The following is a 13,120-nucleotide window of genomic DNA, read 5'->3' as shown; positions in this document are numbered from 1 at the left end:
CAACAAAACTTGGTAAAGTTTTCTCGTCTTTAATCATGAAGCCAGCAGTAGAGGTCACTGAATTCAGACTTGGTATTCACCCACTTGCTTTGTTACCTACAGGTAAATTAAATAAAGTTGAATGGATGTTTTCTAGCTTGATTGTAGAAAATAATATGGGAATTGATTATCTTCAATTCTACAAATGTGACAATAGCATCCAATCAGGGTTTTTAGAAAACATTGGTTTATTTTTCAGACTAAACTTTTACATGATAAAATACATTTCCATGGCAATTTTAACAAAATCCTGTACATATCAACTCTACCACCTGATCAGTTCCCTAGGTGGTAGTGTTGGTTGTCTTCTGATATGAAGGCCTGTCCTTGAGCAAGGCACTGAACCTGAAGTGACTCCTGATGGGGTTACTTACTGCCATCAGTGTGTGAATGAGTAACAGTGTAACACTTCCATGTGTTTGTCCTGTTTTTTATTCTTCTAACTCCACACATGAACCATTTACTGTCTGTTGTTGAATCCATCACTTTGTGCACTTTATTCCTGAAGGTGCAAACTAAATAGAATATAGGCACACCTGCTGTAAGACACAGCAGTGTGCAAATGAATAGTCAATTACTGTTAATTTAGTATTAATGCTTGTTTTGGCAATTCTAGATGTGAAATACAAATCAAAGCAGCTAGACCAGGGATGGGCAACTCTAACACAGCAGGGGCCACAAATGTGATTGTATCTGATCCGAGGGTCACATGATCAGCATTCATGTCAGCATTTAGTATAACGACCATGAGTATTAATACAGGAGGAAGGGTTTTCATGTTTTGTCAGTTTTTTTTTTTGTAATTTGTGTAGTTTTCTGTTATTTTTGTGCATTTTTTGGGGTCACTTTCTATATTTTCCTGTCATTTTGAGTAATTTTATCAGTTTGTGTCTTTGGAGCGATTCTGTTATATGTTGTTTTGTATTTTTGTTTTAAGTGTTTGTTGTGTCTGTCATTTTATGTTCTACTCGTCAGTTTGTGTATTTTTGTTGCATTTTGCTGCCAATTTGTGTTTTGGGAGTTATTTTGGACTTCATATTCCTTCAAACTTCTTGAATAACAATTTTTGGGGGATTTGCTTTGGGGGCCGCAAAAAATTAGACAGAGGTCTGAGCCAGAGGAACAAAGGGATTATGGAAAGCTACATTGCATCTACAACATCCCTCTATACACTAGTTACTACAGCACCAGTATCCACTGACTATTGGTACATACAGTACAGTTTAAATTAGTTTTCCATGACTTAGTTCTGAAGTACAAAGATCTTTTTTTGTGTTCGCATTTCCTGGTTTTTAGTGTACGCCAGCTGAAGTGATCTTACCTACGCACAGTTTTATAAATAAAGCGGAGAGTGAATATGTGAGCTCTCGTGATTCCCGCTCAATTATCCTGCGGTATTCAGCACTTTCACTTTGAGATAACGCTTAACATTTTAGGGGTTTAACATATTTTAAACATTAAAATAAAATAGGCTATATTTCCAAAACTTTGTGACTTTTCAAGACTGGGAAAGTGTTTTTTTCCAGGAATTTCATGACTGTGAAATACAGAAATAGAAGTAGAGTGAAGAGCTCAGACTGTTCAGTTTAAGTTATTAGAAATGAGGTCTTGGGGAAACAAAAACACATTGTTACACACTGTAAAATCATTACGCATTTTATTAAATTAAAAACATCTCAATGTTGCATCTCAACAAAATTGAAAAACAGAAAAACTACATCATCCAAATATTATGTCCTGTCACTCTCTTCTGCCGTCTTCAGTCTCACCACATTAGTTATTTATTTCTCTATTTCGCTGTGAGCTGATTGACATGAAACCAAACCACTGTCGGACAGGAAGAAAGTTTTCATTCAAGTCGTCAGCTTGCACAATAAAGTCATTTATGAGAACAAAACTTTCTGTTAACAGTTGCTGAAAACTGATGGAAGGTTGAAATGAATCTATAAACAAGCGTTGTTCTGCTCCTCACATGTGATACGGAATCAAAGAAATGTAACGTCTTTGCTGATGAGCTCATTTCAACGTTATTATACATGTGAGCCTTTAAAACCAGTACAAATGAACCAGAAGGAACAGACAGAGGGAGGAGGCCTGTAAAAGCTCATCTCATCAGACTCCTCAGTGTGTGCACATGACCACAGCTTCCTCATCTTTGGCTGCTCTCCATTTAATCATCAGAAATTCCATATCATTATGAAGGGGGTATATAAAGATCAATCAGATCCCAGCTGGGTCCAGAGTGGACACAAAAGGAGGGACGTCTCAGCATCTTAAGACTATATGTACAAACAAACCTGCTTTAAAGATGGAAAGGTTGGCACAGTCAGAGTTAAAAACCTGGAGGTTATCCACTCTGTGAAATGAAGCGTTTGGACAAGATGTTAGTTTATTAATGAATTAATAAGATGAAAAATGAAGGAAGATCAAGTCTCACGTCTGTCTCCCTGCTCTGTCTAACAAAACCGAGTCCTATCTGACACCGAGTGTTTCGTGGGTTAAAGAACGGCTCAGTCTCAGTGCAAACGCTCCAGTTTGCGTAGCCGTAACGGGTTGGGAAGAGCGTGTTGGTTGTGTGCGGAGGACGGTTCTTCGTCCGCCGAGCCGAATAGTACCCGACCCCGATGAGTGAAGAGGTAAAAGGACGGATGGTTCCTCAGTGTGTCAAAGGTTCTACAGGAGAAAAATACATCCAGAGTAAAAAAAATACAGGCAAGATTATTACTTCACAATAAAGCATTTAGATTTTTATATTTCAATATTTCCCTACAGAAGTACTTCCAGCAGCCAAGTCTGTTATAAGCCTGTACAACATTATTTAATGTATGAGTGGGGACAAGTTTTGTGCAGTTATATTGTGCATTGTTGGAATGTCAGTAAACATTCAGAGACACAAATGCAATGGCAATTATAATTTCAATAATTTATTTCGGTGTTTCGGAAATGGTTTTCTCTATTTCGGTTTCGGCCAAGACTTTTCATTTCGACGCATCGCTAATTTGCATGAATATCTTTCTCTTTGCAGCAGGATCAGGATCTAGAAAGCTGCACGACTGGTGTGATACCACCATAAGATGTGAGACGTCTAGCTTTAGTTTTAGCTTCCAGAAAATATTATTTGCAGAGATTGTTGATTTTATTAGATTTAAATGTGTAAAAGAAAAGACATTTAAATCCTGCAGGACTGTGTCTCTAATGATAACTTGGGACAAAGATTTAGAAACAGTGTCTGAGGGACTGAAACGTTGCTGTGACTGTAAATGAGGCAGCAGTCCCAGTGGACACAGGATGCAAACAAGTCAGTGCTCATGAGACTTGAGGTGCTTTTGAAGCGACTTACTTGTTTTTCAGCTCTGAGGAAGCATCCATGTCTTTGAACTCTCCAGCAATGTGAACGATACCATAGCAGGTCATCACAAACGATAATAAGGTCTGCAACACGATCTGCAGTGAGATGATGGGAAGAAAATATCATCAAGAAGTCCATTCCATCTGAAAGCCTTCCACTGAGGCAGGGCTGTACACTAACTTTTCCACTGGTGCTACCGACTTTCAGATTAAATGGTCGCACCCATTTATTTCAATATTTTTCCAGGAGGGGCTTAAGATGAGAGCTTTCAGTCATTTTCTACGGTGGCTGGGAAGTGTCAGGTGAATGCATTTACAGAAATGAACACAAATGCAAACAGGTCACAACACGAATGCAAACCGGCCACAACGGAAGTGTTTCCGACGGACCGGTATTACAGACGGACGGGTATTATGATATGATAGCCTGATATGGAAATTATAAGAGTATCCTAATCAACTTTCACTTACTTTCATACGCGTTTCGATGTCTTCTTCTTGTTCTTAACTGTTCTGGTGGGTTAAAAACATCTGCCAGAAACGTGTCCGTCTGTAATACCGGTTCGTCGGAAACACTTCCGTTGTAGCCATTTTGCATTCGTGTTGTGACCTGTTTGCATTTGTGTTCATTTCTTTAAATGCATTCACCTGACACTTTCCGGCCACCGGGTTTTCGCAATGGAAGTGTTTCCGACGGACCAGTATTACAGACGGACACGTTTCTGGCAGATGTTTTTAACCCACCAGAACAGTTAAGAACAAGAAGAAGACATCGAAACGCGTATGAAAGTAAGTGAAAGTTGATAAGGATACTCTTATATTTTTCATATCAGGCTATCATATCATAATACCCATCCGACTGTAATACCGGTCCGTCGGAAACACTTCCGTTGTGGTCGGTTTGCATTCGTGTTGTGACCTTTTTGCATTTGTGTTCGTTTCTGTAAATGCATTCACCTGACACTTCCCAGCCACCGTAATTTTCAACCTACACAGCATAGCCATGCATGCATGCTGATGAGTGGACTTAACTAGCGTACCATAGTTTTGTATTAAGTACAGATTGACAATGACTGAAGATATATTTGCAAAATGTTTTATATGTATGTTTTTAACTAAATTTGTTTGTTTGAATTCTAAAAAAAAAATGTGGGTCCCAGGGCGAGACCAGTAGAGAACCCCTGATTTAGATCATCTCTGCTCTTCCTCTCGTGTGTGTGTGTTGACTTTTACTGCCACTCCCTCTCTTTCTCTCTGTCGTACAGGAAGCAGCTCTATGCTGCGGTCTCTTCTGAACCACCATCCTCCTCCTCTCTCTCTCTCTCTCTCTCTCCTCATTTTGTCTTTTAAAATAATCGGTGATGGACCGCTTTGTTTTAAAATAGCAAAACGCTTGTTTTTCCGAAGTTTGTCCGGCTTTGGTGTGAAATGGTGCGTGCGCTGCGCGTCTATGCTCTATCACTCTGCTCGGCGCGTTCTTCCCTGTCCTAGGTCTGATAAGCGCGCCCCACATACGCTACGTTACTCGGTGCGCTCTACCCTACGGAAACTTATCAATAGCCCCCGGGACTATGGGTACGTTTTCCGGAGCTTTTCTACATAAGCGTAATGCGTTTTCACTGTGTCAAGATGGTTGAAGGATTCTTCCTTTCCGCTGCCGTGGGTTCGAAACCCACTTTTGACATACTTCTTTCATTTTAACATATTTAACAGGGCAAATCCCACCTTTAAAAATACAGATACAAAAAATTTTTAAAAAATGGGTATTTCCTGGGTTAGGGCTAAAATAAAAGGATTAGCTAACAATAAATATGTGCTAAAATAAAACTGACGGAACTTTAAGTCACGTGGTGCACCTATGACGTCACATAAACTGGCCAATGAGGGGCATTTCCGTATCAATAGCCACAGCCTAAAAACAATAAAATAATAATGTGTATGCTTAATACAAAACAAATACTAAATCAATAATATGCTAACTGAATAATCATATTATCTGACCTCTATAGATTTATTCATTTTCGCAAGACGTGCATGAATAACATTAAGATTAGTTGATAATGAGACTTATATGAGACACTATGAGCACTGATAACTACAGTAAAACTAGTATTTATGGTGTTAGCAGAAGAAAAACTAAAAGATTAAAAAATGTCACTCACATCGATTGGTAACGTCTCGTGTTCCTTCTCTGTCAGTCTCATGTAAGATCGATCTGTGAAAAGAAATTAAAACTGATTATCAATAATCATCAGCAGAGATTAAACACCCTGACACAAGCCGTGTCTCACATTAACACCGTGTATGAAACACTACACAGTAAGAAATGCAGCTGACGTGTTTTAAAGTGTAAATACGCTGCGTGGACACTGATTAAAGCCATTCCAAAGCGGACCAGGCTACAGTAGCAGCCCGTTAGCTGCCGGGTGGATGTACAAGGCCCAGCTGCGGTTTTAAAAGCCCGCTCAGTGAGAAACGAAAGCCCGTCATGGCGAACCATTGCCCGGGATCGTGAGGTTTACTCTGGGCTCCGTGACTCACGCTGTGCTGCAGAGAAAGCTGCGTGAGCCAAAGCGAAGAGTCCGAGGCCGACGACACCTTTCCACAGAGAAGAGGCCATCTTGGAGCAGGACGATGACGGACCGTGCGGGTGTCGTAAAGCGAACTGTCGTAAAATTGAATCATTTTCTTGTTCTTCTTTTTTCTGTTTATTTATTTATATATTTATTTTCGAAATAAGATAACACACAATAACTAACAATAAAAGGAAAGAAAACGACACAATTAAGAAAATAAGATATAATAATAACAGCATGAAAGCATTTAAACACTAAATGTTGTAATCCTGTCACTTTTTTTTGACGTGTATAGATTTCTTTATTTTTGTTTTTTTTGTTTTTTTGAGTCTCTAACATATGGAAGCACTATAAAAACCATCGACTATTACTGGTGATACGTTAGATAAGGATGGTATGGAAGCCTGCTTCTGCCACACACGCACAAAAAATAAAATAAAAATAAAAATAAAAATTACATATATATAAATCACCTCGGCAAGGCATAAGTATGAGTTAGTAAAGTCCTAATTATGAGATACAAACTTTGCATTTGCTGCTACTGTTACCATTCTTAGTTACACTTTGAATAATAATTCATTCAAAACACATATGACCTCTTGGAGAATTCAGTTCTTAGAATTCCACACATGGTACAGCGTAGAAAACCGTTCCCTCAACTCATACAAACAGATTAACTTATGTTGGTTTGGAAGAGAGGTTCCAAACTTCGTGGAGACTGATTACAGTGAGTTGCAAGCATTTGCCAAAAAACATCTTGTATTTTTATTTTGAAGGTGATTAAAATAAGGCGCACACTTCAACTGTAGCAATCAAGGTAGTACAAATGTGGTACTTTTCTTTTTTTCCCCTTTTTTTTTACTAGCACGATATGTTTTGCAGTATCTACTTGCTGATAATTCAATTAGTGGAAAAAATGCATTTAAATTTTTCACCAAAATTCAGTATGTGTGCACTTTCAGACGTTTATTCAAAACTATCTGAAATAGGCAATCTTGATATATTAAAAAAAAAGAGAGTGTACATAATGATAAGTAAGTTTTATTTAGCAGCTACGGCACAAGGTCTTATGTTTCTTCCCAATTTAAAACCACCGATTCATAAATTACCTTTCTAAAATGTAGTATTATGTTATGTTTTTACAGCTTGTGAATGAAACGCACTATTGGGTATGTCACTACCGAGTCCTTTCACGGAGCGGATCCTTTCAGCGCCTTTCAACAACGCATGCGCAAAACGCACATCCGGTCTGCCTATTTTACAGCAGTTCGTGTACTATTTAAAAGGTTGAAACCCTGCTATTTAAAAATGATTAGAAATTTATATTTTGAGTGAATTCCGATTTATTTTGGTTTTTATCTTATTTTTTGTTTGGTTTTTGGTTGTCAATGTTGTGTATTGTGTTTTTATCCGTTTGTTTATTTTTTATGTATAAACAATTAAAAACACCACAAAACAGTCACATATTTACATGTGTACTATTAAAATATTTAACAAACGTCGTATGGTCGGTTTACATTCAAATATCACGTCCCAGCAGCTCTGTCGTAAGGATTGCGAGTAAAGGAAGTGACGTAGTACACGCGTTGAAATGATCTACTCCGTGAAAATTTTCGGTTGTGACAGGGCGCTTTATTTTGAAGCTATGTGCTTATTTCCGCTTTCCTACAAAAGAAGAAGAAGTAATTTCCGCTTTAGCCAAGCGCTTGTTCACTCACACCACATGTAGCGTCAGTGCCTTTTCTCACATCGTTTTCCTCAGACAGTACCGTGTAAAACTGATACAAACATGGCTGAGACCGTCCAGAAGAAGCTACAGGGGGAAATAGACAAGTACACCCAGATGCAGAAAGGTGAGCGCTGTTGTTAGTACGGTGTGGGATCCTTACAGGCTAGGCTGTAGCTAGCTAATGCTGTCATTAGCCACATTCACAGGCTGAGTCAGTGATTTTAGTGCTTTAAACTGGGTTTTCATATTCATGTCAGAAACGTTCGTGCCTTATGGTGGTAATATTTAAATAGCAGATGATGCTATCAAAAGTATCTGACGATATAAATATTGTGATAAAATTTGTTTGTTAGCTTGCAGTGAATAAAAAATGTAGTTATTTGCAGCTAGGGAGTAGACAAATCCATCAATGTGACTTTAATATTTGGCTTATTTCTGCGGATTTAAACTCGCAAGCCCAGTATTGTTTTTTTTTTTTTTAAAAAAAAAAAAAAAAAATTATATTAGACCAATATTTTTGATCAACTGTGTGACTTGTGAAGTTTCTGTTTGTGTGTGTTTCAGAAGTTAGTAAGAATATGTCTGTCAGACAGAAGTTGGAGACGCAGCTAACAGAAAACAACATTGTTAAAACGGTAATCTATCTTGATATCACCTTTTTGTTTCTGCACATTTCACTGTATTAATGTCTTTTGCCACACATTGTGTTCTAAAATGAATTATCTGAATAAACTAAGACCCTCTCTGATGTGAAGTGTGTTTACTTTAGAGTACACTGTGCCGTGTGCATGAAGTGTAAGTATATCTCTGTATGTCTGCAGGAGCTCGACCTGCTGGACTCCTCAAATACTATTTTCAAACTGATTGGTCCTGTATTGGTGAAGCAGGACCTGGATGAGGCCAAAGCCAATGTTGCAAAGAGGTTGGAGTACATTAATGGAGAAATGTAAGAAGGTCTTATTTGTTCTCAATCTGGGTTACTTTGTATGCACTGGATTGTAAGTGATCACAAATTGCTATTCCAGCTTTGATAATAATAATGCATTGGATAATAATAATAATAATGCATGGGTTTTATATTTCATAGACACTCAAAGTGCTTTACAGAATACACTCCACACTTTGTGGTGGTAAGCTACTATTGTAGCCACAGCTGCCCTGGGGCAGACTGATGGAAGCAAGGCTGCCATAGTGCCCCATTGGCTCCTCTGACCACCACCAACACTCATTCACACACTACATTCATACTAAGCAATGTTGGTGATGTGACTTGCGGATAACCTTACAGATACCACTGCAGCGACTGTCCCCCACTGTGGCACCTTGAATTGTCAGTGGTCTCCCATCCAACTACTAACCAGGCTCAGACCTGATTAGCTTGAGAGATCTAATGAGATCAAGCAATGACAGGCTGGTATAACTTATAGTAAAGTTGATAAAAGTAGATTAAAATGTTTAGTCCCTCCCCCAAATTACTTTTGATTTATAACTCATTCAGTGCCAACCATTTTCAGAATTTCTATCTCCCTCGGTGCCAGCCGTTTTAGAGCATTTTGACAGATTTGTAAAGAAAGACCCACAGACTATTTTGTATTATGATCATCTGAATTCTTTGTTTGTTTCTAGCTTGTTTCGTTCTTCCGTAATCAGCAGTTGAATAGAGGCAAGTTTCACACAAATAACCAGTTTCTAAGCGAAAAGCTGGGAAAACAGCCTTTTTGTCAGTGACTTTAAAGCAATTTTTATTTTTTTTGCTTTATTGACAACTATAACATCTGAACATTGGTTTCCTTCTAAAAAAACAAAACAAAAACACTGAGACGAGGCTTTTCATGGAAAAATTATTATTTTGCTATCTGGCTCACGGTTCAATGTTTTGTTTACTGTATTTTGTAATTTTGTAACTTCCTCTTCCATCCGACACGCCGAGATGACCCGTTTGGCCCGGTTTCTTTATGGTTTTATCTCACAATCGTGACATTATCGATAGTTCACTCAGGTCCACACATGTTCTGTGTTAGTATGTGGTGCTGTGAGCTGCTGGGTACTTAACATCACTTCATAGCATCATAATCTCCCTTGTCCCTGCTTCTTTCTCCTTAGCTAATGGTAGCATCAGTGGCTAATCTGTCATCCAAAGGTGAGCCACCTTTCAGTTGGTCACTAATATCAACAGAGAAGCCTTATATTCACAGTAGAACTTCGTCACAGTGTATCCTAGCAACTTCCATGAACAAACGCAATTGACGTAATATTACGTCACTGAGTTAATTACGTATTTCCTGACAGAATAGATAATGTTGAGATCAAGTTTATGTGGGGGTGGTCCTTGCGGCTTCTTGTCTTTGTTGAAGATTAATGATATTGGTTCAGACACTCGTCCCACTTAATAAATTGCCCTTTGCCACCAATTCAACATTTTAAACTCATCAGTTATTTGGATGGGCATTTTATTTTTTTAATCCAATATATTGCTGGTTTCATTTTAAAAATCAAAAAGGGCTTGAAATCATATTTTGAAAGCTTGTCTTGTCATTAAGCTGCTATTGTGAAAACATTTTACATCTCATTAGTAAACCTGGTTGTAGAAGTTATTTTCTAGTTTGCTGATGCTTTGTTTTCACTCTTGTATCTTCTCCAGTCAAAGGTATGAGAGTCTCCTTAAAGACATGGAGAAGAAGTCTGAGCAGCAGCGTGAAGTCTTAACCAGTTTGCAGCAGGAGTTTCAGAAAGCCCAAGGCCTGGCTGTGTCCTCATGAGACCCCCGGACTAGCGCACACACAATAGTAGTTTTAGCCTATATTATGTCAACCCCCATCAATGGACGATTTCTTTCTGCTGTCTGTAATGCTGCATGTCTCAAGTGTTGCTAATAAATGTGTTTCTACAAGTGTTCACATCGCCTTTGCTGTTATTGTGTGGAGATGTCCAGTAAACATTTGCGGCACTTAAAGCCCAAATATCGTCGTATTCTTTGTCCTTCTTTCTTACAATTCTGGAAAAAAACCCAGTGAAGATTCATTGACATGCACAGCTGTGCCCTCACTACTGTCTACCAACAGGGGGTTTAGATACATGCATAATCCAACACAAAGTTTCCCTGGAAAGGTCCTGAATATAGAGTGTGACTTTCAAATTGATTACCCTGGTATGTGGCAGTTGTATTGACTGAATTTGTGAATTAGGTGTTCAATTGAAAGGCAAATGTTACAGCAAAATGTGTGTGTGTGTGTGCCCTCATGCTCTTAAGTTTGTCTGCCAACTTAGCAAAAACAGCAATGATCATCTATTATCAGCATTAGTGCACAGTAGAAGGCTGTCCTGAGTGTGTGTCGCAAGAGTTTGTACCCAAATTGTTTTCTACATTTTAGTCTGTTTTCTGTTAAAAATGAAGTAATAGTACCAGTTTTTTTTTTTAATGCATTGTTTTAATTTTATTTTCTACTAACCCTGCTGGAGTAAACATAATACTGCATCTGAGCTACCTTGTTATCAATAGAGAAAACAAAAACATCAGTTCTTCTTTGAGAATTTTAACATCTGAACAACTTTTATTCAGCTTTAATTCTGAACTGATTCTGGAAATTTCTCCTTTGTAGACTTTCTCTGGGGGGGATGTTTGAGCTCACACACCAGCTTTGATGCAGCATGCAGTCCGTCAGGTTCTGCAGGGATTCATGAAAGCTGACAAAGCACAGGGCCAGAGTCCATTATGAGCCATTCTGAAAATCCTTAACATGTAAATTAAGCAGCAGACTTGAACATGCGTAAAAGGAGCAAAACAACACCTTTATGTGAAGAACAATCATAGCAGACGCAGCTGGTCAACATCTTGCTGTGTATTAACAGCAGCCATACCAAACTGAATACATTGAATTTACTATCAGTCTTTTTATTTTACATCATAAGAGAGCAGGAGAATTCCTCTAAGTTGTGCTCTTGTCCGGATTTAAAAAAAGAAAAAAATGTTTATCACAAATATTTGCTTAATGATTTCCCCCTCCATTAAAAACGAAGTCACAGCAGAAGCCAACACTCATTTGTGAAGGAATCATTGAGTTTAAATACAAATAGAAGCATCTAGAAAATAAAACAGTAGCCCCTTTATCTTAAAATCCAATGATTTTTTTTTTTTTAATGTGAGATTTGCATTGTTTACAACTATTTCTGTAGTAGGATGTGAATCTATTATTAGCCAACAGGACTTTACAAACATGTTAGAATTAATGCACAGACCACAGCAGTTTGCCTTTGTTTTTTTTTATGGAAAATAGAAAAACAAATCATACAAACAGTAGAATTTTCTAACATGTTTTTTTTGTTTTGTTTTGATTGCACACTCCAGTTGAGGGAAGAAATACATTGATGGATAATATTGTATAAAAATATCAGTAAAGCTAAATAACTATGTACAGTCTCCATGAAAACAAATTAGGTAAATAAACTAAAAAAAAAAAAAAAAAATAGATACTCTAGGTAGCTTGAGCAATTCATATGCCTGGGAAAACTGGTAAAAAAAAGACATTTCAAGTATAAAAATCTGTGTTAGCACGTGGCTAGGTGTACAACAAACATATTGATCTGTGTGGTCTTCACTGGGGCCATGGTCTCCACACAGAGTCAGTGAGGTGCATGGGCTGCAGGGTGGGGGCTGGCAGCATGCTGGGGGGGTACAGGTAGGGCTGCTGCAGAGGACATGGGACGGGCATGAGCCCCGGAGGATTGGCCGGGGGCTGGTGGTCCAACATGGAGTACGCGGCCCTGTGACAATGGGGGGCGCTGTTCTCCTTTGCATCCTGGTTCTTACTGGAGACGAACTCGCAGGCCCTCATCAGGCACGAGCTGACCCCATCCTGGTACCGTAGGCAGCGCACGCGGCCTGATCCGGCCCGCTGACTGTTCTCCCTGAGGAACAGCACCACGCTCTCCAGGATCTCCGCTTTCTCCACCTTTGGGTTCTTTAGCTTCTACAGGAGAAAAAGCAACACTCAAATACTGTCTAACAAAAAAAAAAAAAAGGAAATAATCACACACAGACCTTCACACCCACCTCGTTGTCAGTGTTCTCCAGCATCAGGAGCCGCAGAGCCTCCAGGTTGTTGTTGATCCGATCCCTTCTGCGTTTCTCCATCAGAGGCTTGGGAACCTGAGAGAATGGAAACAACTTGGTGAGATGAGCCAGAATTTATAGTTGTACTTCCAATCCATCCCATTCATTCTTACCCTTCTGATCCGCAGTGAGGACTCCATGGCAGCACTTTGCTCTCGACGGTCCGCCATCGGGATACAATCCAAATCTTAGTGATACATGGTCGATTAAAGCCCACCTTATACCTCGTAGGACTGCAGACATTGCCCCGCCCACACCTGTGCACGCCCCCGCACGGCAGCAGCAGCAGCCCGTGGCTCAGGTCACGTGGTAAGCATG

The 13,120-nt window shown here is 39.0% G+C and overlaps 3 protein-coding genes across 4 annotated transcripts; 1 reads left to right on the top strand and 2 right to left on the bottom strand.

The window, feature by feature from the left end:
* Window positions 1–1,679: 1,679 nt before the first annotated feature.
* Window positions 1,680–6,042, bottom strand: mmgt1 (membrane magnesium transporter 1). The gene is made up of 4 exons (XM_028459808.1): window positions 5,929–6,042; window positions 5,550–5,602; window positions 3,380–3,483; window positions 1,680–2,712 (listed from the first exon to the last, which is right to left on the bottom strand). The coding sequence occupies exons 1-4, from the start codon at window positions 6,005–6,007 to the stop codon at window positions 2,556–2,558; spliced, it is 393 nt and encodes a 130-aa protein (XP_028315609.1). The 5' UTR covers window positions 6,008–6,042; the 3' UTR covers window positions 1,680–2,555.
* Window positions 6,043–7,591: 1,549 nt separating this feature from the next.
* On the top strand, window positions 7,592–10,589 carry pfdn6 (prefoldin subunit 6). Of its 2 annotated transcripts, none has more exons than XM_028459851.1 (4): window positions 7,592–7,816; window positions 8,257–8,324; window positions 8,511–8,638; window positions 10,334–10,589. In XM_028459851.1, exons 1-4 carry the CDS (start codon window positions 7,753–7,755, stop codon window positions 10,449–10,451), a joined length of 378 nt encoding a protein of 125 aa, XP_028315652.1. In that variant the 5' UTR covers window positions 7,592–7,752; the 3' UTR covers window positions 10,452–10,589. The 2 variants fall into 2 exon arrangements, with proteins under 2 accessions (XP_028315652.1, XP_028315651.1); XM_028459850.1 differs by having other exon boundaries at window positions 7,607–7,816; window positions 8,257–8,327; window positions 8,514–8,638.
* A 1,695-nt stretch (window positions 10,590–12,284) lies between these two features.
* LOC114470786 (transcription factor HES-7.1-like) lies at window positions 12,285–13,051 on the bottom strand. The gene is made up of 3 exons (XM_028459117.1): window positions 12,916–13,051; window positions 12,743–12,838; window positions 12,285–12,659 (listed from the first exon to the last, which is right to left on the bottom strand). The coding sequence occupies exons 1-3, from the start codon at window positions 12,970–12,972 to the stop codon at window positions 12,285–12,287; spliced, it is 528 nt and encodes a 175-aa protein (XP_028314918.1). The 5' UTR covers window positions 12,973–13,051.
* Window positions 13,052–13,120: the final 69 nt, after the last annotated feature.

Source organism: Gouania willdenowi, chromosome 10 (genome assembly GCF_900634775.1).
Source record: "Gouania willdenowi chromosome 10, fGouWil2.1, whole genome shotgun sequence".
Classification (NCBI taxonomy): Eukaryota; Metazoa; Chordata; class Actinopteri; order Blenniiformes; family Gobiesocidae; genus Gouania; species Gouania willdenowi.
The sequence above is the reverse complement of the archived record's forward strand: the minus strand, read 5'-3'. Positions and strand labels throughout refer to the sequence as shown.